Source organism: Aythya ferina (assembly GCF_964211825.1).
Source record: "Aythya ferina genome assembly, chromosome: 2".
NCBI lineage: Eukaryota > Metazoa > Chordata > Aves > Anseriformes > Anatidae > Aythya > Aythya ferina.
Window position 1 is genome coordinate 159,715,417 of NC_140297.1, and position 27,422 is coordinate 159,742,838.

General features: G+C 48.4%; 2 protein-coding genes and 1 long non-coding RNA gene across 5 annotated transcripts; 1 reads left to right on the plus strand and 2 right to left on the minus strand.

Moving 5' to 3' along the window:
- Positions 1-39: 39 nt before the first annotated feature.
- On the minus strand, positions 40-12,261 carry LOC311432476 (uncharacterized protein). The gene is made up of 8 exons (XM_084510925.1): positions 12,018-12,261; positions 9,322-9,441; positions 8,510-8,714; positions 7,833-7,930; positions 7,321-7,400; positions 4,692-4,836; positions 1,324-1,443; positions 40-669 (listed from the first exon to the last, which is right to left on the minus strand). The coding sequence occupies exons 1-8, from the start codon at positions 12,067-12,069 to the stop codon at positions 461-463; spliced, it is 1,029 nt and encodes a 342-aa protein (XP_084367051.1). The 5' UTR covers positions 12,070-12,261; the 3' UTR covers positions 40-460.
- A 3,135-nt stretch (positions 12,262-15,396) lies between these two features.
- Positions 15,397-17,469, plus strand: LOC311431190. Of its 3 annotated transcripts, none has more exons than XR_014689306.1 (3): positions 15,397-15,576; positions 16,651-16,822; positions 16,966-17,469. It is a non-coding gene; the product is annotated as an uncharacterized lncRNA (long non-coding RNA). The 3 variants fall into 3 exon arrangements; XR_014689307.1 differs by having other exon boundaries at positions 16,651-16,801; XR_014689305.1 differs by having other exon boundaries at positions 16,651-17,469.
- A 6,921-nt stretch (positions 17,470-24,390) lies between these two features.
- LOC311431191 (lymphocyte antigen 6E-like) lies at positions 24,391-26,905 on the minus strand. Its single transcript, XM_084508492.1, has 3 exons — positions 26,845-26,905; positions 25,321-25,440; positions 24,391-24,695 (listed from the first exon to the last, which is right to left on the minus strand). The coding sequence occupies exons 1-3, from the start codon at positions 26,894-26,896 to the stop codon at positions 24,538-24,540; spliced, it is 330 nt and encodes a 109-aa protein (XP_084364618.1). The 5' UTR covers positions 26,897-26,905; the 3' UTR covers positions 24,391-24,537.
- Between the last annotated feature and the right edge of the window lie 517 nt (positions 26,906-27,422).

Consider the following 27,422-nt stretch of genomic DNA (forward strand, 5'->3'; position numbering starts at 1 on the left):
GCCGCTATGTCCAATGTACCATACCACACACTCACACAATAGTCTAAAATAACACTTTATTGTGCCCAGCTTCTGCTTAACAACTATAATATCAAAGGCTTCCTCAGCAAAATGATGCAGGGCAGAAAATAGTATAAAGGGAAAAATGGCACAGGGGAATGGGAAGGCCAAAATGAAGGGGAAAAAAATCTATGGAGTTATTAAGTTTTGTAGTAGAAGAGATGGTGCCTATATGGTACTCCCATCCCTTTCTCTTCCGAACACCATTTTGAGGTAGGGCCATACTTTTGTGCTTGCTCATCAGAGCACAGAAAGAGCATAAATATTTGCCAATGGGATGTGACACACCAAGTAGGAGAAACAGGGCAGGGCAACATTGACCCCAAAAGAAACTTATGTACAGATGAGATCCGGAACCCTGGCAATGCAAGGCCAGGCAGCTCCTTTCCCCCCAGCCCCTTTAAAACCCGAGCCGGAGGATGCAGGCGAGGCTAGCCAAGACACCCACAGCTATCATGGTGTAACTGGTTTTCACACTGCTGGCCCCGCTGATGTTGCACAGGGAAGTCTCGCAGCAGCTGGTGGCAACACCAGCAATGCCAATATTCACGTCAATGGATGGGCAAAATGCAGAGCATTTCTTGGTGATGTGATGCTTGCGGTCATTGCCTGAAGTAGGAGAGAGACAAAAAGAAGAAATGTCAGATTTTTTATCTTTTTTTTTTTTTTTTTTTTTTTTTTTTTTAAATATCTATCTGCACAATATCCACTAGGGAGTATATTGTTCTATACTTAATGCCGTTGGTTTTCCATTGGGCTTTGGCACATCACATCATGATTTGTTTATATGTGACCTATGGAGACCATCCCTAGACCTGAAGACTCCTGTGTCATTTTCAGGGCCAGCTGAATGCAACCTGAAGCAGGGATTTGGAGATCTAATGCATTTGTACAGAGCAAGATTGCAAGACTTCATTGTCACCATGCCTTGGCTTTGCTCCTTCCACAGCACCCCGTCCTTTCAAGTTCCACCACATTTTAAATATATATGTGAGCCTGCAGATTATACAAGGGATTTGTGCAGAGAAATCTTTTCTTTTCCATTGTTTCCCTCTCCTAGGTGTGCTTAATAATACGCATGGTATCATTGCGATATATTGCGACAGAGATGTGCTACGTTGAGTTCCCACTTGCCACAAGATTTCCTCTGCGTGCCATGATCCCTAATTTTTCTGCCACACCTTATGGTGGGAGGACACCCTGCAGTCAGCCTAACGCGGTCCCCGTTTGTCATCAAAACCCTAGGACAAGCTGCACACTTACCGAGTCCTGTGGTGGAATATGTCGTCAGGCAGTACTTCTCGTGGTCAGAGCACGTGGTTGTACTCAGGCACTGTAAGTTGGATGTTGCATCTTTGCATGTGAAACATGTCAGGGAGAAAGCTGCAAGAGAAGCACAAAGCAACCATGGCTCAGCTCTAGGGACATTCCCAGGAGCACAAAAATGGTGGTGCTGGCCCAGACTGAGGGGCTGGCAAACCCAGCAGACACGGACAGACCAGGAAAGCATAAAAACAGGGCAAAAATGTATGAAACTTCCCCTCAGAAACCCTCCTGGATCCAAATTACTTGAAGCTCAGATTCCTGACACTGATGTGGTTTGCTTTTTTAGCAACCCTCCGGGAATCTCCTTTCTGGATACTTACGTGAGTCTCTCTTAAAATTTTGGCATCCCCAAGGGTGCTTTTGGAAATAGCTCCCCAGTCTAACACTACCTGCAGCCCAAAGTCCTTCTGAGCCCTTTCTAACCTGGCTTCTTCCAGCCCCATTGGGTGGCCAACAGTTCTTGCATGGAAAGAGACCCACTGAGTCCCGTCCACTCCCTTTCACAACCTCTTTGAGGTATCTGGAGAGCCCTGACCTACACAACCTTTCTCAGAACAGGCAGACCAACAGTGAATTCTTGAACTCTTTTGAATACCAAAAGGAAAAGAGATCTGAGAATAACCCCTGTGGCCATGCAGAGTGGGAACTTTTTGCTCCATGCCTCCTCAGCATATCTCGATGAGGAACGAGCAATGCTGCTCTGCACCTCGCTGTTTGGTGGGAAGGTGAATGATTGCATTTGACTGGTTCAGTTTTGGAGCTCTCCTGTATGCTAGGAGGCAATCCTGGACCTGTAGACAACAGGGCTCAGCAAACCAGCCCCTGAGCTGCAGCACAGCCATTAGTGTGTGAAGACTGTAGCACCACAACATTTGTACAAAATTTGTACATCTGTAGGACTGCATCTGCAAAGCGCTGTGCTAATCTGCTTGAATGAAAACAGTTTGCACACAAGGAGGCTCAAGCAGCCATTCATAGCAAAGAGATCCTCGGGGAAGGTTTCTTTGCATGATAAGAGGAATTTCCTGCTCATCTGTTTATCTGCAGCAAACACTCCTGCAGTAATGTCACCCAATGGGGATTAGTCTCATTCTTCACATTCCCGGACTATCCCTATCTGTGGCCAGTTAATATTCATCATATTCTTGTACCAGCACTGGCCCTTACCTTTGTTTCCCCTGCTCTTCATCTCCCTCGCCCTTCTTCTTCCTTGCCCAAGCTTCTTTGCCCTTTCTGGTGCTTTTTCCAGCAATTTCCCAACCTCATTTCTGCCCGTGTTTGACCCTAGACAAGGCCATCTGACCCAAAGAGGATCCCCAGTGCACAGGGTGCTGCCAGTCAGGACCTGACCCCATCTCAGGTCATGAATTGAAGTGACTAGGGCGTGCACTGCATTTCACAGGAAGCCACAAAATAATAATAAGAAATAATAAAAAAAATAGTCATATAAATAGTCATCCTCTGTGTACACAGCCTCCTCTACAACCACAGCTAACAGCATCCCTTTTGCTCCTTCAGTGGCCATCTAGCACTGACCTTCACTGTCCTCTTGTGGCTTCTAGTCCTCACAAATCATTCAGCATTGTCCTGATGCTGTAGGCAACATTTTTGAGTCTGGGACCCTCCTTTAGGCCACCTGCATGCAAACTGCTAATGCCTCATTCTCTTCTCTTGTGCAAACCCCACACAAGCACTCCACCCCACAAGGACCCACCCTTTCCTCCTGGGATAACTTTGTACTACCAACCAAGTTCCCAAACTGGGTTTTCCAGACGTGTCATTCATTTTATTCATTAATTAATGCAGCTTCTTTAATCAAGCCCATTCAAAGAGAAACTTCCTGAATCTACACAGAAAATAGTGGTGCTCTCTGGATGCCCAAGCCCTGTTTCATCCCAACCTCCCAAAGCTGCTAATTTAGGAGTCTAGATGCCATGGGAGGAGGGCAGGCACATGCAAGGTGATTTTGCCAACCTCCCTCTGTGCTCAGGAGGTTTCTCTCGTGCTCAGCATTTACTACAGACAACTCTGGAGACACATGGCTGCCTTTGAAGGTCCTCTGCCTGTGCCCAGGAAGACCTCTGCTCTAGAGGAAAAGGAACATTCCTCAAGGAAGATTTTCACGTGAATAATTCGAGCCACCCAGATAAACAGCTTACATATGTAAAGCGTTAGCAAGTGCAAGCACTAGCAGATGCAGGATTTGCACCGTTAAAATCGGTGAGGTTCAGGATTAATTGGAACAGCTACCAGCCTTCTGGCTACGTTGCACAGCAAAAGTGGTGCTGCCTATGTGTTAATTTTCACTGACTCCTTTAGTAAGTTTGCTGTCTCATTACGTGATCTTTGTAAAAAATGTGATTACAGTTGATAAGCTGCAGGAAAGGATCCGTTTATCACCCTCAAGTTTCTCAACCCCATTGAGCACAATGATTTAGCACACGCCAGGTTTAAAGCCTCTGAAGTCCCGGGCTAAGAACATTTACAGCTTCAAATTAACTATGAGCCTCAGTGCTCTGCTAGGTGGAGACCAGAATGGCCGTTAATTTGCAGGTAAAGCCCTACAACAGAGCCAGAGAAAGATTCAGTTTGCAATAAGGCAAAAGCCACATGAGCCGAGGGAACCAAATATTTCCCTTGAAATAGTCAGAGGGATGTTCAGATAAAGGGAAAAAGTTGTCAGAGTGAGAATGGGACTCTGCATCTCGATTCCAGGTCTGGGATTACTGTTGGCAATGTTATAGCTCAAAGCAATGAGCTGCAAAAAAGGGATGAGAGCCAGGCTGCATTTTCTTATGGCATTACCATCTCTACAATTTCAGGCAATTAAACCTTGTAATTGCCTCCAATAAACAAGCAAGGAAGAAAAAAAAAAAAAAAAGTCATGCTTTACTTTATGTTACATTTGCAGCCTTATTGCAGATGTTACCACTTCCCTATCCACAACTGCATAAAGCAAAATTAACTCCCCTTCTCATGGAGCTGCACCAAGTCTCAGGGTTCCCTGCATGGAGCTGCTGCAAGGGCTGAGCTGGGCCAGGTGAGGGGGGTCCCTCATCCCCCACTTCATCCCCTCAGCATCCTTCCAACATCTCCTGGTGCGGATACATCCCCTGGCTGGAAGACCATCTGCTAAATGAAACAGGTCAGCTACTTCTTATTCTGAGAAATGCAACATCCTCTAGAGTGAAACGAGGCTCAGCGTTGCCATCCATGCTGCAAAATCCCCTCGTCTCCCTTGAGAAGTCAAAGGCATGCCCCAGCTCCGGGGTCTTGCAAGCACAAAGCAATCCCTTGCGACTCACCACTCTCCGCGCACAGGGCTACGGCGAGCACGACGAGAAGAGAAGGCTTCATCCTCTGCAGGTCTTGCAGCCTCCAGAGCGAGCAGGACTCACGCAGGGCACTTTTTATACCTCGGCAGTGTTTGCTTTGATCCCGGGATAATAACTATGGGGTTGCAGTGTCAGATGATGAATGATTGAGAGGGACGTGTCAGTGCTTGTGTGGGGAAATACGTTGGAAATCTAAACGAGTGTGTATCTATCCCCCCCACCCCCCCCCTTTTCCTTTCTGAATTGTTTCACAATGTGTCTTGCTCAGCTGGTACTAAGTACGCAACAGTTTCTAATTCTGGGTAAGTGGAGGAAAAGCAAAACACGAAAACAAAACGGCGCCCACGTGAGAAGAGGAATGTTCACCTCTCCGGGCTCGCTTGGGTCTCAGCGCCGGCTGAGGATCCTGTCCTCGCACACTGTTTTTGTGCGTATGGAAATGGCTTGAATTTGAAATGGAAATTGTGATCGAAACGTCTTCAAAATGTCTCCCAGGATTGTCAGTGCAGCTAGATCACAAGAGCAATCTCGTTCCACTGCATTTCATACGGGACCAGAGATAATTTTCTGTGGGCCTTTTTAATATTGCAGTTCAAAATCCTAAATGTTTCTGTTCAGAAATTGGATATTTTATGTGAGGGAAAATGTTGCCTTATTGGAAAATAAATTCCACTGGGCATTGAAAATGACCACCTAAATTAAAAAATAAGAATAACACCCACCCACCCCCATCACATCGAACAAGCTGTGAATTTTCTCACAAATTGCAAAAAAATAAATGTCAAGGAGAACACAAAACAATGAAAGCATGGAGAATGAGGGGCTGCCTGATCAAGTTTCTCAACTCATTAAGTCTTAGGAAAAAAAAATATAAAAATTACAGCCAGCCAAAATTATTTGAAATGCCAAATAAGAATACTCCACTGGGTTTCCATACAGTGCTCTTTATTCCTCCTTTTTTATCATGTTCTCTCTGTACAAACTCAGAATGTTTCTCATTTTATTCTGATTTCCCTTGCCTTTTCCTCCCACCATTGCCTCTCTGCCATCTGATCGTGGGGATGGAGGCATGGTCCCAAAAAAAATGACCCGTCTGGATCCCTTTCGCATGGCAGCCTGAGCAACCTGCGTGCCCCAAGCTTCTGCCAGGAACTCTGCCCCTTGCTGCTCTCCATCTGTTGTACTTCCTCTTTTTTCTTAGCCTCAGAGCTGCTCAGATTTCTGTCTCCCACTAAATATTTGAGCTTTCGGTATGACCCGCCTGTAGTCATCATCTCATTGAAAAAGCATGCCTTAGCTCTTCAGGTGATGTAAGTCTTTCCAGCCCCTGTAAATTGGAAATACAAATATTGCTAGTATGGAAACCTGTGTGACTAAGGTGAGGAAATTTCTGCTTTCTCAATAGGTAGAGCATGAAACTCGGTTGAAACAGAGGTGGCAATTACCCAGGAAAGCTCAAAGGAGGGGTGTTGTTTGGCATTGTAACGCCAGTGCCTTTGTAACGTACCAGAATGAGGAAAACAGAAGCTTGCACCCTCCATACCGGGGACTGCAGCCCTCATCTCCTTGAGAAATAGTTTATTTGCTCCAGTCCAAAAGAGACGTCATGAGTCTTTATTGGTAAATCAACTTTTTATTGCAGACTATTCGAGGTAACAGCAGAAAAGGGGGCTCCAGTCACCAGGCGATGCCGTTCTGCAGCCTGTACATTGCACTGCAGAGGCAGCCCACATTCAGATTTATTTCAGCCAACAGCATCCATTAACAGGTACAGAAATAGCAGCTCAGCCAGGCACTTTTTTTTTTTTCCCTCCCTTGTAGTCTCATCCAAGCAAAAACTAAAATATCTCTTGTCTCCTGCAAGCTGCTGAGATTTTGATATGGAGAGGCTGTGTATTTTTTAAAGGAATTATTGAAGGGTTTTTCTGTCAGATGGGATTTGCCATTAGATGGTCCTGCACTCTTCCAACTGGTCCCATGTGTCCCTCTGATGTTAATGCTATCTTCATCCCTCACCAGTACCAGGTGAGACAGATTGAAAAGAATCCATGGGGACAGAAAGGACACAGAGCATTAGGTCACTGGAGGGCCCAGGCAAAGAGAAGATAATATTACAGTTTACAAGTATCTATCGGGAAGTTATGAAAAGAGGAACAAAGGATATAACTGAGAGTGAAGGGGGTGAGTGTTTTTCTTGCCTTGTTCTAAACCTCATTGAAATTGTCATGTGAGAAGGAAGGAAGAACAATTTATTTTGGTGAAAACGTGTATTTTTCATGAAACAAAAGCTGAAATATAAAACTAACCACGATGCTTAATTCGAATGCTGTTTGTGGATTTTTCCAGTTGGCCTAAAGCTTTAAGAACAATTTCAGAAATTGCTGTGGTTAGCATACGGGGAAAGAAAAAGATGGTAAACGTGATAAAAAAGAGTGCGGAAGCCAAGTTTCCATGGGATTCTCTGAACAGAAATGCCACAACACTGCCATTCTTCAGCTAGCCCATATATACTGTGTATTTAACCAAATGCCAGGACATCCGCCTTGCCCAGAAACTACATCTTTGCAGAATGACTAACCACCACCCCGTCCATCCTCACAGTCTGCAGCCAGCGCTGCAAGTTCTCCCCGCCGCCCAGACCCTTTGCCTGGAGCAGGGCTCCCCTCAAAACCAGCTGGGCTGAGAACAAGGGAGGGTTTTCCAGGTGCTGCTTCTCCACCAGCCCTCCTGAAGCTCAGTGCCTGTGGGATGCTCAGCCAGGAATTACAAAAGCAGATTTAAAAGAGAGGAATTACAAGAGAGGATCCAAGAATGCATGTTGTTTGATCATCTTAGGTGTAGCTCTGCTCCAAGAGCTCCTCAGGGATCTCCACATCATCTCCCCCATCCCCAGGCCTGGAAATGCAGCAGGGACAGAGCAGAGAGCTCCCCATCCGATCGGGCACCACCATGTCTACCCGTTCCTCATTCCCCATAGGAAAATCAGGAGCAATCTCTCAGCAGCAGCTCCTCCTCAAGGCAGGACAACTCCAGCATCACCGTCCTCATCTTGGACATCCCCAGCACCATGGGGAGGGCCTTTTACTTGTTTTAAAAGACAAAATCACCCACCTTGCAGAGATCCCATGAGGAGCTGCTGGCGCAGCCACGAGCACAACCTGCCGCCCCCCGCTCCCGTGTGTCTGTAGTTACAAAACTCCTTTCTGCTGCTGCAAGCGCCACATTGCAATGGGGACAGCGCAAATGGCTTTGACCTTTCCAGATTGACACCTTCATTCATCAGCTCTGAGTCATCAGGCATAACGTGGGGCGTTATGGAGTGGCTTTCTTGAGCTGCTGGATGCAACCAAGTCAATGGAGAAAGGCAGCCAAGGGAGGATCCCAGATGCTAAAAGAATAAAAGGAATTTGATGTGAAGTAGAGATGCAAAGCACAGCCATTTCTCTGGAAGACCGGTTTTCTCAAGCTGAGCATAGTGTGGATATATCAAACAGGCTGTAGAATAACATAAATCTTTATTTTGGCTGACAATTGTCACACACATGATATCAAAAGAGCTTTCTTGGGGAAAATTAGTACAAAACAACAAATTACACAGGGGAAAAATAGGAGCTATACTGCCATGCCATTTTGTGGATCGGATCTGAAACGAGATCTTAGAAAAAAAAAACACAATGTAATAGCACAGCCCCTGGTGGAGACACTTAGAAGGTGTTGGTTTCTTGGTTTGGCAAGACCGTGCAGGTCCTTGAGTTGTCTTGTCTTCTCCTACCTGCAACCCTCATCACAAACCTGCCCTGATGACACAGACCAAGCTGGCCACAATCCCCAGGAGCATCACAGCGTAGCTGATTTTCACGCTGTTGGCCCCGCTGAAATTGCACAAGGAGGTACCGCAGCATTTGGTGGAAATGGCCGCCACGCCAAAGTTCATGTTAGTCTCAGGACAGTCTGCAGAACACTTCTTGGTGATGCGGTATCCCGTGTCCTTGCCTGGATGGGGAGCAGACGAGAAAGGACAGCCGTGATTTAAGATTCCTCTGCAAGTCCTAACCAGAGGACAACGGGAGGAGGTATATTGCTCTACGGTTAATTTGCAATGCAGCAATAAAAGAGATCAGTGGATTTGTTGAGTGCTGGGTGAATATCCACTCAACCTGGCTCAAACGGAGGACACTAGAAAGTCCTTGCTAGAAACCCATACCATGCTTCATGTAGCACAGCAAAAACCACTCCCAATGCATATTCAATTCCTAAAATCACTTTTCTTATGGCCAACCCCTTTCTGTCCTCTTTTACGAGGTGTGGATGTGAGCTCCCAGAGCAAGCAAGAAGGTCTGCTTGTGAAAATCTCTTTGCTCCAGCCAGCCCTGCCACAAGGTGGTGAGGAACATAGCCCAGGTGGTGACTCACAAGGCACTGCTGGGGATACACACACATTACACAATGTGAGCCTTAACCTTCAGTGACCAACTCTTTCCAACCAGACCAACTACTGCCCTGAAGATATTATTGCCCATCAGTGTCCTTGGAGAAAAGAAAAAAAAATCATAATAACAATAATAAATAAGAAAAGCCTTGATGTGTTATTACTACTCACCGAACCCAGAAGTGCTGTATGTGGTTATACAGTATTTCTCATGATCTTCACACTTGTAGGTTTTAAGGCAGTTCCAGTTAGAGTGCTCATTATCACATGTGTAGCAAAACAGAGAGGAAGCTGGAAAAAAGTATACATGACAAGCGTTAGTAGTTTCCAGCTATGCCCTCCTGGGAAGAAAGTGTCAAAAGCCCTGTCCCTTCTTGGAAAATGCAAGGTAAAAAGTATGTTAAAAACGAGTTTAAAAGTGAAATAGGAAGTTGGTTTGCTTTGATTAATGAAGCTGAAAAGACAAACAGAACAAAACTAGTTCTCTTTCTTTGCTTGAAATTTTTGGTGATTAAATCTGAAAACACATTTTTCAGCCTGAGCAGCACTCTCGCGTGACTTTTCTTCCAGACTGAGCTCCATTTCCCCCGGGTCCACGTTGGCCTGGTTGACAGCCAGCCTGCAGAAGCAGAACTTGCAACCTGGTATAGTTTAGTCTAGTACAGTTTTGGCAAGTGGAGGATGAGCTGGCACCATTCTCAGGTGAGAACCAAGTTTTTAGTGTTTTCAGAGTGCATCTCCAAAGCGCTGTACAAACATGAATTAATTAAAGCCTATGACACCCCGGTGAAGTAAATTACTGAGCACAGAGTCACGTTAAAGGGAGTTCCCTGGGAGAGGTTGCTCTGAACAATGGAGAGATTATTTCAGCCATCGCCTGGAACAACATGTCCTCAGTGATATTATTAGCAGGTCTCAGCCAGGGCTATTACAACGCCAGAAGGAGGTAGGATATCTGTTTCTGAACAAAAACTGCAGTAAATTGAGTCGAATTTGCAGGCTGGCCAGCTGGCCAAGCTAGAAGCACGGGCACGTGCCGTCGTGTTCCCTGGAGGTTGATTGACAATTGGTGGAAATGTTTTCCCTCCTGTTTGGAGTTTGTTGAAATGCTCCTTACGTTCCTTATGTTTGTTGAAATGTTCCTGGCCAGGGGGGCAGAGGGGCTGAGCAGCTCTCAGGACAGCCAGCTCCATTGCCACCACCGGTCCTGGACAAAAGTGACTGAATGACAACCCAGGAAGGGTTCTCATTTAGACCAAAATTCCCCTATTTCATATTCTTTTGGTTTTCTCATCCCAGGAAGGTTCTTATTTCAACACAGAGCAGCTCTTTTCAGTTGAACTTGAACCTGCTTTTTTAATCTCCTCCCGGACGTTCTCCAAAGCCCAGCTGCTCGGCTGATTCAAATATTTGAACCTGTCCTTGACATTTGCTCAGATAATTCCAGAAGCAGCTTTAGAAGAAAATAAGAACCCATTTTATGCCCCAGATACCCCAGGACAGAGAGGGAAAGGCCACCTCTCTGCTGCAGGGAGCTCAGGTGCCCTGGGTATGTCTCTGGAGCCACCTCTGGTCCTCACCAAAGAACTGACCGCCTTTTTCTGGTAGAAACCTACCCAAATGTTCTCTTCTAGTGCCAGGTATTGTCAGTGTGGGTGTTCTCCATACCAACAGACAAAACAAGCCGTGTTGCAGCCTGCTTCTAACCTCCTTTTAACAGACTCGTCAGCACTCACTGCTTCTCCACGCGTGGACAAGTTAAACCTCTCACTGCTCCCTCTGGAGTCCTCTGATCTCAGCTGTGCGCCGCTGCCCTTTTGCATACCATGCCAGAGCAATCCTTGCTGCCTAGCTAATACGTGATTGCATTTTATAGCCCCTCTGGTTGTCCCTAATTCGTTCTCCTGACAAATCTCACACAGCCATTCAAACCACTTCCTGCTGCAGATAGAGCCAAGACCCCAGCACATGTGCAAAATCAGCTGAAATGTGTTCATGCTCTCTTGCACTGACTTATGCAAGAAAAAGCCCTCCCAGTCAGGAAACCACTTAAACCCTCATCGCTGTTGTGAAGCCTTGCCTACTATATCTGGCCTCCATCCTCCATTAGCTCTGGTTTTGCAAATGCAGCCAGAAGTAGCTTTAACAGTGAAAAAAAAAAAAAAAAAAAAAAAAAGCCTTGCAGGACTCCGTGGGATTACAGACGTGCACAGAGCCGCTGTTTCTCATCTGGATATTTCTAGACAATTTTCTACTTATATCTGCATCTCCTTTCAAAAGAGGCCAAGCGCAACGCACTGTGGATCCCATTACAAACACACTCACTCCAAGACATTTAAAAAAGCTCATCAAACCTATGAACAAAGAGCTCTTTAGGCTTTCAAGTGTCTGCCAGCAGCCTGGTTTCTTAATTGCAATGCCATTGTGGGAACTAAAGTAAAATGCTGGCAGAAGATGCGGTCTCGACACCAGCCCTGTTATCTTTATCAACAACTCCAGCAGTTTCATTCAGGAACAAAAGTAAAACCGAAGGCAAAACCATGAGCCCAGCTCTATTCCTCGACTGTTAGTGTTTTTCAGTTCGTGTGTCTGTCTTCAGATGCTCGGAGCACGGTACTCCAGGGTGTGAGAAAGCAGGGTGGTGAATTCATCTTCTTTGGGTTATGAGCTGCTTGGTAGAGCTCAAGCAGAGGCTAAAACCCAACCTCACTAAATATCACTTGAAGCAAGCGATACCAAAGAAAAACTGCACTACCAAGGCTTCAGCGATTGCAGCAAAAGCAGTCAAACCTTCTTGTTCCTGCGTTATCTCTACCTGATCTTCTGGTGTTTTCATCCTGGCTTCCCCAGCCTCTGTAGCATCTTACCTCGCTCGGCACACAGGACTGCCGCCAGCAGGGCAATGAGAAAAGCCTTCATGGTCGGTGCTCCCTCAGAGCCTGCACGGTGCGGGACGGGGCACCATCGGAAGGTTTTATACTGGGACTGTGTTTCCTTTGCCTTCCTCTGATTACAGCAATTTGAGGTTTTGGGGAGTGACGGCCCATCACATGGAATCAGCGCTGGGTGTGTTTGTGCGTAGGATCTAGCCCATTACAAGTAGCAATTTCTTCTCCCTCTCCTTCAGATCCAATCTGTTATTCCAAGACCTACTTCTGCTGACAACGTCTGCCTGGCTAATTGGGGGAACAATTTATGACTCAAGCACGGGAGTCCCTTCTAACTCGGCAGGGCTGAACCACGAAACTTGGAGCAAGGCAGAGGCAGCTGTGCCAGTCCAGTGTGGCTCATCGTTTCCAAAACAGCAGGCATCGCCTGGCACCCTCCATCCTTCCTCTCCACCATGATATAAAGCTTCATAGCTGGAATACTGCAAAGTAGGAGAGGATTAAAAAAAAAAATAGAAAAAAAAATCTATTATTTTGGCTATTATAATCCAAAAAGAATTCTATGATTCTATGATTAAAAAAAAATATATAAAAAAGCATTTTCAGTGCATTGCCCATAGTAATTCAGAATTAACTCACTTGCACTAAATGCTTTAAGCAGAAAATCATTTAATTTTAGCATTCCATTTCTTTGTGCCTGGAGACTGTCACAGGGGCTCCCAAGGGCCCAGGCAGGGATGGGGTCCAACACCTTTGTTTGCTTTGCTTCTCTGTCCTCCAAAAGCCACCGAGGTCTCCAGGTGACAATGTTTGTTGCTACCTGTTGGCCAGCTCTGAACTCTGACAGGTTTTTCCAGTCCCCGGTGACCTTCCCAGTCTGTCTGGGCTCCCTCCTTCTGCTCCCACCACCGTCTCTTGCCAAACTGCTCAGCTTGCAGCAGAGGCAGCAAGCGCATGGGAATGGCTGCGGGAGTTAAACTGGGAATGGAAGGAAGAGAAAATGGTAAAGAAATGAAACATTTCCTGGTCAAGAAGGGATCCCAGCAGACCAGGACCCTTCATCATTAAAGAGAGAAAAGACCAAGTTCATAAGCAAGGTTTACAAGGTCACAAAACACATGGAAAATGAATAAAGAATTTCCAATTGCTCTTTCTTTTCCCCAAATTGCTCCCCAAGAAGCTGGTCCATGGGCTCTTCCTCCAGTCCCCTATCTGTAGGATCCTGGGCAGGTGGTTCCTTGCCCAACCCCTGTGACTGTTCATTTTCCTCTACTCATTCTTCTTTTGCCCAATTCTTCATTTTCTACAGCAACTTCAGCCCCCAATGATTTCTATCTCTGCTTTGCCTGTACCAGGGTGGTAAACTGGATGCTCACCCCCTCCACTCTGATCTCTAGATTTGCCCTGACCTTGTGCATGAATCTTTAATCATTCTCATTTTTAACAAGGTTGTGATGGACCCACGTGGCAGCTAATGTAGCAATTATGCTTAGGAAATAATCTGCTAAAAAGCCATACTCTGAACAAGACGTACTAATACATCCTCAAATGACATCAGGAAGGAAATACAATCTGCTAGAATGTGAAGGGAAAGAATAAATATTCGACAAGTTTGTTTAACTTTTATTGACCAGCAGGTGAAATAGAAAGCAAAACTTATTTCCCTTCAATCCACTTTGAAAATCCAGAAAAGAAACTGAATTATTACTCTGAATTCAGCTCATCTTGGAGCCAACCGAGCAGAAAAATGCTGCTCCTCAGCAGGAAGAAGAGAGCAATGTGTGAACACAGCCCACAATAAGAAAGGAGAAAGGCTTTGAAATTAAAACAAATAAATGAGCAGTAAATAAATGACACTGTTAAAGCAAAGTGCAGCTGAATAGAAAATCTACAAGTGAGAAATGGGCTGTAGGAAGTGGAAATGTGAGAAAGCATTTAAATAGATTAGGGAGAGGGAAGGTTAATAATAATAAACAAGATTAATATTTAACCCAGAACTGGAAAGAGAGAAGGAAAGAGCTGAGAATTATTGGTACAAAGCAAAATAAATCACAGCAAACAGGCAAAGCTTGAGCAGGAAAATAATTAAAGACAGGCACGGGGAAGGTAAGAAAATGGGATGGGAGGGAAGGATCGGTCCTTCACCACGTCCCCTGTGATGGCATTACTTATCAGGGTGCAAAGTGCACATGTTCTTGCGTGCAGATGCTGTTTAGGTATTAAACATAGCCTGTCAAGGTCTGAGGAGCATTTTCTACAGCTCCACAAATCCCAGTTTAACCAGCTGCTGGAGTCAGACTGCCGGGCCTCCTGTGGAGCCTGGATGGAGAAGGCATCTAGGGCACCGCTGGCCCCCATCCCCATGTCCCTGAAGGAGAAAATTACAAAAGATTTTGTCCTGTCTTGTCTACCAGGGTCTGGCCAGCTCCCAAAGGACAGTTTTCTTGCACGCTGTTGATATTGCAGTCACGCCCAGGGCCACTGCCAGGGCTCGGGTGTCCCGTGTAGCACAGAGCAGCCCAGTTTTTCAGCTAAGGAAGAAGAAGGCTGGAAAAAAATAAAAAAAGGCCAGGGAGAAGAAGACAACTGGGGCAGTGGGGAGTGAAGATGGTGGCAGAAGACTTCAGGGAAGGTGGGAAGATGGAGAAGGTGTGAAAAATACTTACCCAGGGACATCAAAAAAAGAGAGGAGGGCAGCGGGGTGAAGCTTCCTGCAGGAAGGTGGGTGTAAACCTGGTGGGGTCAAGGAGGGTGTTAAAGAGTTAACAGAGCATGGGAATCTGAAGGAAGAAACTTTAACTCCCTTTTGCGTTTGGCAACGGTCAGCGTGTCTGTTTGTGCCAGACCTTGGGAGCACATTGTGCAAGGCTTGTCCCCTTTTGTGTAACCAGGGTGAGACAAAGAGGGTTTTCAGCCCGTGATGGAGCAGCTATGTGGAACAAGCTGCCAAGCCCGGGGAATTTTTAATGTCAGCTCCCCCTTCTTCCTTCTGGAGGGTGGCCCCGATCGTGGACAGCAGGGAGGAAATTCTCCCTTTCAGCTCGGGGGTGTAAAAAGTGCAGCCTCGGTGGGGGAAAGGAGAGACCATGGGACAAGAAGGGAAGGAACTGGCCATGAGTTGTGCTCCTGGTGTGCCTGAGTCACTCATATGAAGCACAGGAGGCAAGAGAGACATATCAGCCCCAAATAGCAACAGGCTGGTCTGGTCATGCCCTCTCCTTCCTCTTTGGGAGGCCAGAGAGTGCTTCATCTGGGCAATGGGGTTATTGGAGAGTAGAAGATCATGGGAGCTGTAAACCTCAAGGAAAGAGGGAGACCTGCACATGAGATTGTGCCTTTTCTCTCTGTTTCGGGCCTCCTGTGCTCTTCTTCCTTTCCCTGAAGAACAGGTAGGACTCCGTCTGACATGGAAGGCTCAAAACAGGACAGAGCTCCTCAAGGCAGCCTTGTGGCAGATGATGGAGGCTTCCAAACCTCCCCTAGGAAGCATAGGGCTGGCCAAATCCACCACATCAGGCTGAAACACAAGGAGATCAAGGTAGACTTTCTTCTCAGTGTGACAGCTGTGCCCATCACAGAGGCCTTGCCTCAACAGGGGTGACGAACCTGAGTCCTTCAGGGCCACAGCTCCAACCAAGAAGCTACCAAATCCATCCTCCCACATCCCCTTAACCTCCAAGGTCCTAAGAGGTAATTCATCCCCGTCAGCTTGGAGGCTCCTGGGGAGACACCAAACAACATATCATGGGGTGAAACACCCTGATTCACAACCCCATCGATGTCCTGGCTGAAGGGTCAGATCCCAACCAGCTCACCAAACAGGGCACAAGCCCAGCCCCAAGGCCACCCATGCCATCAGGTCGGACAATCAGCATGGCTTGGGCACACCCCAACCAGCTTTGTCGCATGTCCTGACATGGGATTGCTCCTGGGCACCGCCCTGTTTGCAGAGGGAAAAGGTTATGGATGTGAATCATCCTCCTTGGATCCTTGGTGAAGGTTTATTAGTCTGTGGCGGGGTCTGTGCAGCCAGGAGGGGGTATATTAGAGACCTGCAGGGCCCGAAGGAAAAAGGATGGTGAAGAAGGAGGGCTGGGAAGAAGAAGAGGTGAAAGAGAAAATCCTGTTACCCTCTTAGGATACCCCCTAAGGAATTAATGTCAGTCCTCTCCAAGGAGAACACCCACATTTGGGGAGAAATGACTCCCCCATAGGTTACTGAAGTTGCCATTGTACCAGGGCTCTGTTGATAATTCCCAAATCTGTCATTGCCTTTTCTTTGAAAGTGGGAAATTTCCCCTCATCCCAGGGCCAGCCCTGCTGATTCTCCTTCACGTGAACTGCCAAGGCACTGGCACCAAAATGGGGCCATTCCCCGCAGCGTGTTCCTGCTGGTCCCAACAAGCAGAGCTTTGGTATTTCTTTGGAAGTTCTGGGATGTGATAAACATCTGAACCGTGCCAGTGCAAATGCTAGGGAAAAGCCAACCTAAAGCTTTGCCGCAGATCATTTTGGCCATCCTCTGCAGCAAGAAAATGCGTGATATCACTCCTGTCTTTCTGATTCCTGTGTTTTTTGTCTTTTTTTTTAAATTTTCCAACTGAAATTCCAGATCCTGGAGACACGTGGTGGTGTAGAAAGCAGATGTCTGGAGCTGCCAGGCCAGGGATATGAGAGAAACTCATCTGTGACACAGCTGGGGGAGCAGCTGGCCTTGAGAGAGCCTCCGCAGCCGTCCACAGGGACACCAAGAAAGTCTCAATGTATTTATCCATTTTGCTTCTGTAAGAAATATAATTTCCCTTATCTACCCATTATAAAGGCTCCCAGCATGCCACACACCCCCTCCTTCCCCAGAAGGCAAGGAAAGAGTCATGATTTTCAAAATTGCTCTTTTTTTTTTTTTTTTTTTTTTAATTTGCTTTAGGTTCTTGACTCATCCGATGCTTTTGAGTGATGGGTATTTCAGGGCTGGAAATATCCTGTGCTGTGCAACCCGATAGCTAAAATTTCCAAGGTTAGGTGAGAGCTGAGAGTGAAATGAGAAAACCTCCTTTCTCTCTGGTGGAGGAAAAGCTGTGATGAGCTCCGCAGACAACCCCACTTCTGTTCATTGCTTTTAGGGGCTCTGGGTCTGGATTTTTACAGGCTGAGAGTGGAAAAACTCAGCACAGGCGTGGGGAGATCAGGATGCTCCGGTTTCTCCCCTGACCTGCTCCTGCTGACCCAGCCAGGAAGGACACCAAAACCCCAGCTGCTTGGTGAGAACCAGGCACTTTGGTTACGTCTAGAAACTCATCACACCTTGGGTAACAGCCAGGCTGAAACCTCCACGACCGCACCAGCAAAGGCAACCGAGGAGGGTATGGAGAGCGGGGCTCACCCCGGAGGAGGAGGAGAGCCCACAGCAGGCGGAGGAGCTGTGGATGATGGAAACATCCCGGCTGAAACCACCCCAGCCCGATGGGTGTGTTCGGCAGGGCAGGGGAACAAACACAGGATATCTGGGAACACGATCGTGTTCCTCACGGGGCGAGCAAAAAGGGTATTTTCCCAGGAGGGCTAGCCAAAAACTCAAAGCTCTGTGTGTGTGTGTTTTCCAATATTGTTATTGTTGGGGAAAAATAAAGGTGTGGTTTTGCTGGGGGACGTTTGTGCTGGTGGTCACGCAGAGGGAAAAGCATCGGTCTCTCCCCAGAGCACTCCTGGGTGCTGCAGATGCTTGGAGCCCCCTCCAAGTTTTGGCTCCTCTAACCCCATCCCTGTTGCTCCAGGCTATGGCGAGCTTCCTTGCCCTGATCGATCCCATCTGTTGGCAACAACCCTCTGCAAGCCCAGCTCGCCAGCCACACAGCACGAAGGCTTGAAAACCTCGTGGATACCCGCCTGGGAAGGGCATGGGAACCAAAAGCCACCCACACGGAGCCAAGAAGCAACACCAGGGTGGAAAACCGCCCTGGGTTTGCAGACACCCTTCTGCTTTGACAAGAAAAGGGCATAGCTGGAACAACTCACCCCCGCTTTGATTGCATGCACTGAGTTTTTGGGGGTTGACCCATTCCCAGCTTGAGAAACATGCCCAAAATCTCTGGCACAGGAGAGCTGGGGCTTTTTACTCCTCAAACGCAGCCGCTAAAGGAAGTTGCTGGAGGAGCAGGGTGAGGGGAAGGAATTGGGATCGCTGATCTGGGGAAAATAGGCCCCTCAAAGCTTTCCTTTCTCTGAAAGCACGGGACAGAGCAGTGCCCTCCCATTTCCGAGCTGTAAACACGGCGCTTGGTGCCAGGCCCAGCTTCTGCTCACAGCTGCTCTTTCCTGCCTCCCTGCGTGGAGGAAAAACCCACTTTTTTCCCTATAAAAAGGGGTTTGGGATGAAGGAAAAGCCAAGAGAAGTGGATCTGGGGTGGCTCAGAAATGGAGACCCATTTGGCAGACAAAACCTCACCCTTCTTCCTTCAGGCATGGCTTTCACAGCGGAGATGCAGGGTCCTGGCTGGCCCACTGAAGTGCTCTGACAACAAAAAAATAGCTGCAAGCCTACTTCTGCGCCAGAAAATAAATCAAGGACAGGGCACAGGCTCACAAAATTGCCCATCAGTGCACCCCAGAGGCCAAATTTTCACTTCCCAGACCCTGTGCAGGAGACAGCCCAGTCCCAATGGACTATTTGGGTACAGTCACCAAAGGTTTGGGGATGGAAAGGGGTCAACCATCTGGGCACAGACATGCCATACCCCATACCCCTCAAGCCTGGAGGCCAGCCCCATCCTCTGCTGTTTACCAGCCTGGATGGAGCCAGGCTCCCTCCCTGTAGCCTTTAGCCTCAAGACCTTTTATTCACCCCACTGATTCTTCAAATCGCTGCCTTGGTGACAGTGGGTATTTTGGGAAGTGAAATTTGGTCAGACCCAGCAGTTCTCTAGCCCATGGGGTGCAGCCATCACCACCAACATCCAGCCCAGAAAACTTTTTCCCTGCTGAGAGTGGGGAAAGGAGACACAGAGCAGCTTGGGGAGGCTTTTAAGCTGTGGAGAGGGGACAAGGCACCCCACTTCCCTTCTCCCCACTGCTGCCATCCAGCTGGAAGCTGGGAGAGGAGCAGATGAGCCGGTCTCCCAGCTTTTTTCAGGACATTTCCAGGTCTCTTCCTTGCTTTCCCACCTTCTATAGCATTTGCTCAGTGTCCTTCCATCCCACACCAGAGCTGGGGAGGAGGGCAGCGTGCCCACCAAGGAGAGAGGCAGCTCAGCAGCAGCATGAGGCCCTCCTGCTGCCTTCAGAGGCTTTCTGAGGACACGGGGCTCTGCATCTCCTTCTGGCACTGGGGTCATCCCTGGGGACTCATCCCTGGCCCCGTGGATTCCTGTTTGCATTGCCAGGATCCTCGTGCAACGAGGCCAAAGGGTCCTGAATGCTTCCAGATGAGCTTGAGCAGATGCCTCTGGCCACAAGACTTGTGTCCCTGCTGACATCAGATTAGGCTTTGGCCAAGCAGCCGACACACTGAGCAGTGTCCACTCCCTCGTCCTCACCTCTGTGCCTACGTGGATCCATTGTAAAACCTCACATGTGATGGACAGCAAGGGAGAGAGCTCCTTCTGCGCTCTGTGCATGCCCAGCCCCTAACAGAGCTGCTCACAAAAGCTCCTCGGTGAGTCAAAGAACAGCATTTCTGGAGGAGGGAGCGACGTGGGAGCAGCCCCAGCTTTGCCACGACAGGTTTCTGCATTGCACTGCGGGGAGGATGAGTGTTCACACCGGGTCCAGCAGCACGGTGCTACAGGGGCCAGGGGGGATGCAGGAGCATTGGTGGCACCAGGTGGGCACGGTGACCCTCCCTGGCCCTGGGTAAGGACATCCCTGGACCAGTTGGAGGAAACATCATCAAAATATTGAATGCTGAGAGCCACAGAGCCCCCCAGCTCAGGGGAGAAGCCCTGTGTTGTTATCTCCATCAGAAGCATGTGAATCAGAGCCACCAAATGGTTTCCTGAGGTCAGATGTGGGATTGAAGCCTCACCTGGACCATCCTCTCCCCTAAAACCTTCATGGATCTCTTCTCCTCTCTGGTTCCATGAAGTTCATGAAGGCAATGGGCAGTGGGTTAAAGAGCAAGTTAAAATCCCATGCACGAGGAGGAGAAAAGGGAAATTTGCTTGGTTGCAGGTGCCAGTCTTGTCTTTTGGCTGAGACCATTTCTAAGAGGAATGGAAGGAGTTAGAGGGGCTTAGCTTTAGAGGGGAGGGAATTTGTTGAAGGAGTCACTGCAAAAGGAAAATCAGCCATCCAAAACGGGGCAGAAAGGTGCAGACCCATCTGGTTTGATCCCCTCTTCCCTCCCCAGGCCAGGGGACCTTGCAGGTGCCAAGAAAAAAGAGACGAAGAACCCCGCGCCGCCAAACCGAGGCACGTCCCCGGCTGCCGACGGCGTGGGAGCAGGCAGACACTGGAGGCTTGCCAGGGCTGCTCACACAGCCGTCCTTCTCTGGGAGGCTTCCAGCAGGGCCCTCGCATCCCTTGTACGGCTGCTGTTTTTTTTTTTTCATCCCTTGCAAATCGCTCTGGCAGCTCCAGCTCTCCGCATTCGGTAGCCAGTCCGGCGCCGCGCAGAGGCACCAGCTCCCTCTCGTGGGCTCAGCCCGGCTCTCAGCGCTGGAAACCGTCCAAAATTTCCCAGGAAAGTGGTTTTCTTTGCTTTTATTCCCCCCTCAAGTCTGAATATTCATTGAAGCTAAACAGAAGTTTTGTTGAAATGGGCCAACCTCCATCGAGCTTCCTTTTGATACTTACATGGTGTTTTATTTTTCCCCATAGTTTTGCTGCCTATTTATCTTTCCCTGTAGTTTTGCTGGCCTTTTATTTTGTCATTGATTGAAAGCAGCTGATTTGGGGAATCACCCTGAAGTGCCCAGCTCTCTGTTAATGGGGCAGGCACGGGCTGAGGCTCCCAGCACTGAGATACATCAATGAAGGCTGTGGCGTGAGTTCCCAAAGGTTCCTTCGCTTCATAATGGTTGAAATCGAGTTTTATGAAGTCAAAAATGAAGAAAGAAAAGGAAATAACATGGCAAAAAGCTTTCTTGATCTGTGCAACAACAAAAAAAAATGTGTCTTGGCCCCATCCAGTTCTCGGGAAACGTTCTCATTCCAGCTTCTGACTTTGGTTTGGAAAACTCTTGGTTTCCCTAAAAAGCTGGAATTACCCCCCAAAATCTTAATGTCCCAGTGGAGTATCTACACCAGCCCATATCAGGGAGGTGGTGTGAATTTGGGGAGATTTTTGTCCATCCTACAGCACTGGATGCCTGCTGGGGACCTGCTACCTGCTCTCTCCTCCCCAGGTTGCATGACCCAGCAGGTCCCGCCAACATCCTGGTGACGCTCACCACCCCACAAAGCAAACAAGGTCCTCACCCCTCACCCTGCAAAGGGTTGGGCAACAGCTCAGTGCCATTGCTCTTCAGAAAGGTGGCTTGGGGTTTTCCTGCCTGCTGCGACACTCATCTCGGTGGCTTGAGAGGTGGTGGGACAACAGGGGCGGCTGCTGGCCACGGGGAGGCTTGGCTGCCCTCGTCTTCACAAGGCTTGACGGCTCCTGTTGGCTTCCAGCACTCCTCCAGCCTTGCCCACACACGCACAGCTTGGCGCAGAGATAAATTTATTGCGTGGGTTTGGCTGCTGGAGGCTTCAAGCTGGCAGCGCCGATGCCGGAGGAGGAGGAGAACAACGGCACGCTGCGGGTCTGGCCATCTTACAGCCCAGACCCGAAGCAGCAACGTCACAGCTCCCCCTTACACCCATCTGACTAGCTCCTTAGGTATTTACACTGCTGCTAATTACCCGCAATCAGGCATTTATGACGTCATTTCTAATTGCGTATTGCTTCATGTCCCTGCTGCATGCGTGTGCCAGCCCTGGCCACGGGAAGGACTTGGGGTTTGCTTCGTGCTGCCTCTAAGTGCTGAGCTCAGGCACTTCTTTCTTCCTCTTCTTTCTCTCTCTCACCCACTGCCTGGAGTTGTCCTGCTTGCACCATGCATTGGCACAGCAAGGGGCAGAAGAAAATGCTGAAATCCCATGGAAACAGCAAGAAACCACAGTGGGATGGGGAAACAAACTACCCTACTAAGATCCTTCTTTACCCCAACATGCTCTTCCCCTCCTGTCCATGCTTTTTGCTCAGACACGAGGGGATGGGTGCAGCAGTGCCCATCCTAATTTAAGTGCCCATTCTAATTTAAGTTCTTGGGATCCACTGGGTAATTTTCTGGACAGCCTCATCCTCGTGCTAATGATCGCCATCTCTCTGTGGTCCCCACCAGCTCTAATTGTGATCAGAATTAGTGGTCGGAAATCGCACCCGTGCCTTGTTTCTCCCCCACATCGCAGAGGAGGAATTGCCACCAGGGTGGTTTTGCTCCGTGGGAGGAGGGAAGTTTTGGGTGCCCTGGAGCTGCAGTGCCCTTTGCTCCCCATCTATGGCCAGGATGATTTATGTCCCCTTATATTCACCATAGAAATTCACAAGAAAGCTTTTCTGCAGCAAAGACAGACCAAACCAAGCAAAAACAGCCAGTTTTGCTTTAAAAGAGAAAAATAAAATAACAACAAAAAAACACAACCAACTGTGTTTTCCTGCAGGCTGCGGGGGACTCTGTCTCTGCTGCTGCAGGACGTGTAAATCCAATGCAATGAAATATTAATTATTAGAGTCTGTCCAACTGGGATTCCTCAGTGCTTTCAGAGAGCTGAATAATTCTGGCACACCGAGAAAAAAATAAAACACACGCACAAAAAGCGCTTTTTTTTTAATGTGAAGATATCGTGTGTGGAGTAAATTAGAGCTTTTGAGAACTCGGACTGAGGGATGGGAGGGGGCTCTGAGTGCTTCGGGGAGAAAAATGCAAATTCCTACACCACACGAAAAAAAGATCACGGTCTAATGAAGAGGTAAAGGGAGGTGCATCGCCAGCACAGCTTCTTCGGCGCGGAGATCTGCCCTCGCAGCACGGCGTAGCTGTGAGAAGGAGGGGGCAAAGGAAAGCAGAAGTCGATTAATAAAAGAGGGCACTCATCTCTGAAGGCTCCCGTTATGCGGCACGTCAGGAGGAGGCATTCATCCGGAGCAGCCGCGGGCATCAGCCCAAGGGAGCCGCGCTCGGCACGGCTCAAAGCCCCTTTTGTCCCCCTTGTTTACCAGGGCTGGGCTGGAAATGCTGCACGCACCAAGCATCATCCTCTGGCTGAGCAACACTTGAGGATTTTCAGGCTCAGGGGGTGGTTGGAAACCAAGCCCTGGGCTGCAGCCGTGCCCTGTTTTGCCCAGGGGACTTGGTACGTGGGTTCGGCATCCAAACCACAACCCCAGCTCTGAGAAGTGCTCCTCTGCCCTCTCGGCCCATCTGAGTGGATGTATTTACACTTTCTTACAAAAAGTGCTGCATGAGAGGAGGGAAGGGCATTCAGCAGCACCTCTGGCAATGAGGAACCCTAAGCTCCCATCATCACCCCCCTTTTTTCAGCATCCTTTTACCCTCCATTATCTGCTGGAAACATCTACACAAAACGTTTGGCCTCTCAAAAACCTGTATTCTTCTTTTATAACCCTCTCCACTATTCCTCACCAGCTCGACCCAAATACTTCTCATTACCCTGCAGTTGCTTTGGGGGATGTCTGAGGGATGGGTAAAACTTGGAGGAGGACACGTTGCCAAGTGGAGGGTCCTGGTGGGTCGGGTCACTTGGCTCAAAGAGCAGCAAGAAGCAAGCGAGGCAGTATGAAAACAGGGATGACCAAGGGCAGCTGCTGGAAGGGGAGATGGGGATGAAGACTGCAGAGAATATGTGAAGATAAGCATAATTCTGGTAAAAACACGGCACCACGGGCAGAGCCAACAGTGTGCCTGGTGTGTCCAGGTGCTAATGGGGTGGTGGCACTGGGATTGTCACTGTCACTACCTGGGGACATGGAGCATGAGGTTGTATGGAGAAGAAGAGGGGTGCCAGGGAGGAAAGCTGTGGCTGAAACCCATGACAAGGTGAGGATTTTACACTCAGGGCAGGTTCTTCCCTTCCCCAGCAGTGAGTTTGCACAATTTGCCTTGAGTTGGCACAGAGGGGTCATCAGTTTTGGTCTCCCTTTGCTGGGAAGGTGCTGCCTGCTGTGTATCTTCCAGCTGTGCCCAAGACAAAGTGAGGCTGCAGGAGATGCTCAGCACATGCAGGAGCAGCATTGCTGCTGGCTGCAGGGGACACAGCTTGGCCACTTCTCCACTGAGCTGCCAGGGCAATAGAGCTCAGGCACAAAAAGCAAGCAAGGAGCTACAGGTTGAGAGGCAACACAGGGCAGGAGGTGGTGACCATAATGCTTTATCTACTCTACAGCGTGCTTGGTGGCCATACCCTCTTGGGGGAATCCAACCGTGCTCTTCAGGCCATCAGGAGCCCCTTTCTCCCCACCACCAGTGAAGAAGGACACTGACACAGGACCCCCAGCATCTTATGGACGAGCTAGCCTGGGCCCTGGGCAGGCGCTCAGGTTGCACAAGAAGGTCTGGCAGCAGTACGAGGTGTAGGTGGCCAGACCCAGGCTGAAGTTGTGGTACGGGCACCTCCCAGCGCACTTCTTGGTGATCCTCTTCCACAGAGACAAAAAGCCTGGCCCAAAGGAGAAAGGAGAGAGAGCGGTGTTAGCAATGAGGGTTTCCCAAGTTATCCTCAAGATCAAAGAGGATGAGGCCAGTGAGACCCATCCCCATCCCACCCAGCACAGCTGGGACCAGCTACACAAGGCATTCAATATCTCTGCTGGGCATTCAGCACTAGCCTCATGGCACACATGAAACAATATTCTTGCCTGGGCTGAAAATGCATTTCCAGGCTTCTATTCCCTTCTTTTAGAGAGCTTTTATTCCCTTCTGCATCTCTCTAGACCTCCTCATCCATCTTGGTTACCTGCTTCATTTCATCTCCCTGTCTAACTAAAGTCTGAATTTCTTTATTCATCCCCCTGAAGACTGCTTGCTTTATGTCTCAGTGTCCCCTGCTGCTTCCAAGCAGGCTTAAAATAAAGAGGAAGATCCCAGCGTGTGTCAGGGAGGAGGATTTCAAACCCTGCAAACTTCAGCACTGCCAGGTTGGGCTCGCCAGGTCTCCACCTCCCACATGCACTTCCTTGTGACTCCTCATCCCATCCATCCACAGAGGGCAACCATAAAAACCCAGGCAAAACCCCACATCCCATTCCTGCGTCCCTGTGAGAGGACGCCCTCATAGCACATACCGATCCCTACAGAGGCAACATTTGTCACACAGTACTCATCCGTGTCCGAGCACTTCTGGGCCTTCAGACAGCTCCAGTTGCTTTGCTCCCACTCGCAGGTATAGCAGTACAGGGCATCTGCTGCAGGAGGAGACACAGGATATGGAAGATGAAGACAAAATGCCACCACCACTCCCAGCAGAAAAGATTTCTTTCCATTGATCCTTGAATGCACAAGGCCCAGGGCACCAGGTTTGATGTGATGCAGGGAGCAGGAAGGCCAGGATCTGCTGTAGGAGTCTACAGGGATGTCCCAAGGCTTGGGTTCACCCTTTCCAGCTGCTGGAGACCCTACAAATTACACTCCTGACTAATTGGCCAGTAAGCACTGGCAGTTGTTAGTCCCATTAATTGGGACCTCCTTGGCCTGAAGAAGTCAGTCTGCCACACCTGCATCTCTGAGTGGGATTTAATGCCCCCAAACCTGGGTTAAAACACTGATGAGAAGACTGGCATTTAACTCTTAGCAGTGTGAATTCACCCTTATGACCCGTGCAGTCCAACACTTCATTTTAACTTCCTAGGTCTTCTAACCTGAGTTAAGGTGCTCTTGTTTTTGGGGCTGAAGACAATCTCTGTCCCTCGGGCCTTGTTAATGGTAGGAAATTTGTCAAGATCACTATTCTGGAAAGCGAACCATGTTAAATGGCAGAAAAGTATTCTTAGGCCACAATGAGACAGAAATAACTACTCCAAGACATTATTTTTCCGCACCAGATAATGTGGCAAATCTCCAAGAGCTGGCAAAGCTAATTCCTCTCTAGAAAATGATGATAACATTAATTCTCTTTAGCTGCTTAAGTGACTTGTCTGTGGAGGCTGTAGGACCATGTACTTTTCCTTTGCAATCTCTTTGTAAAATAAACTATATAATCTGTAATGCAAATAATATGCAAATGTTCCTTTCCACCCAATATCCCAGCATAAGGCTGTTGACCCCATATAGCTACTTCTCCCCATCTTGACACCAAAGCCTCTGAAATCACCCCTGTAGGGTCTCTGAGATGGGCAAACATCGGGGCACAAGGGCAGATGCTGTGGGTCTGGCCCTGTCCCCGTGCTGCTGCTAAAAGCGGTGTCACCACCTGCAGGAGCTGGGAGCTGTTGATGTGTTTTGTGATAGTGGGCTGCAGCACTTCTTCATCAAGATTTAGAAATAACCACAGTCTTACATCATCTGAACAAGTAAACCCACAGGAAAATCTTTTAACAAAGACTTAAAAGTGGCAACTGCTTCCTTTTTTTTTTTTTTTTTTTTTCTTTTTTTCTTTTTAGTCCAGTAGTACACGAGTTCATAGAGAAATTTCCCCTGCAGAAAAAAAAACACCCTTGGCACAGCCAGGCTGAGAAACCCAAAGAGAAACACCAAGTCCTTCATCAAGCACTAAGGCAACCCCTTCCACCACTTCTTTCCCTGGCTACAAGGCCTTCTTGGCCTTCCAACACGCAATTATTCTTTGTCTAGAAGGAACCATAATGCCTTACCTTGCTCTGCACATAGGACCAAAGCCAGCAGGGCGAGGAGCAAGGCCTTCATCGTTTCCCAGCCGTGTCCGCAGCCCAGGAAAATCACCCTCATCTGGGGACAGGATATATATCTTCCCTGCGTTTGGACTGAGTGATTATGAAGACAGCAATTTTGAAAGAATGGGCAGGGATCATGTGTTATTTGACAGGATAGGAATGCATGTGGGTTGTTTTCTCACCTCGGCATTGCCTTCAGGCTGGTCAGATGGGGCCGGAGATGAGTGAAAGCACTAAGGCAATTCATTCCATTTATTGCTTTTAATACTTTGATGTCTCCATGGTCAGGCTAGTAGTGCTACTGATGTCTGAGTGGGGTTTTTGTACTGTTTAGTTCCAATCTGATCATCATGTTTGTGGCCAGATAATTCAGTGAAGGCATCTACTCAAAGCAAAATGGCAGTAAGTTGCACAAATTGATGGCTTCATCGGGGTGGATGACTGCCAAGAGCCTTTCCAGGGTCAGATTTGGAGAACTCCCAGTACCTATGGTCAGGACAAACTTAGCTGTGTCTCCATGGTTGGCAATACAAACAGGA

Coding starts and splice junctions, on each gene's coding strand:
- LOC311432476 (XM_084510925.1), bottom strand. CDS start 12,069: ATGAAGGCTTTTCTCATTGCCCTGCTGGCGGCAGTCCTGTGTGCCGAG. Junction 7,931..8,509: donor TGTGTCATCAGGGCAGGTTT/GTGATGAGGGTT, acceptor TGGCGCTTGCAG/CAGCAGAAAGGAGTTTTGTA. Junction 4,837..7,320: donor TGCAGCGCTGGCTGCAGACT/GTGAGGATGGAC, acceptor GCAACCCCATAG/TTATTATCCCGGGATCAAAG.
- LOC311431191 (XM_084508492.1), bottom strand. CDS start 26,896: ATGAAGGCCTTGCTCCTCGCCCTGCTGGCTTTGGTCCTATGTGCAGAG. Junction 25,441..26,844: donor GGTCCTATGTGCAGAGCAAG/GTAAGGCATTAT, acceptor CTCCTCCTGCAG/CAGATGCCCTGTACTGCTAT. Junction 24,696..25,320: donor TGTTGCCTCTGTAGGGATCG/GTATGTGCTATG, acceptor CCTTTGGGCCAG/GCTTTTTGTCTCTGTGGAAG.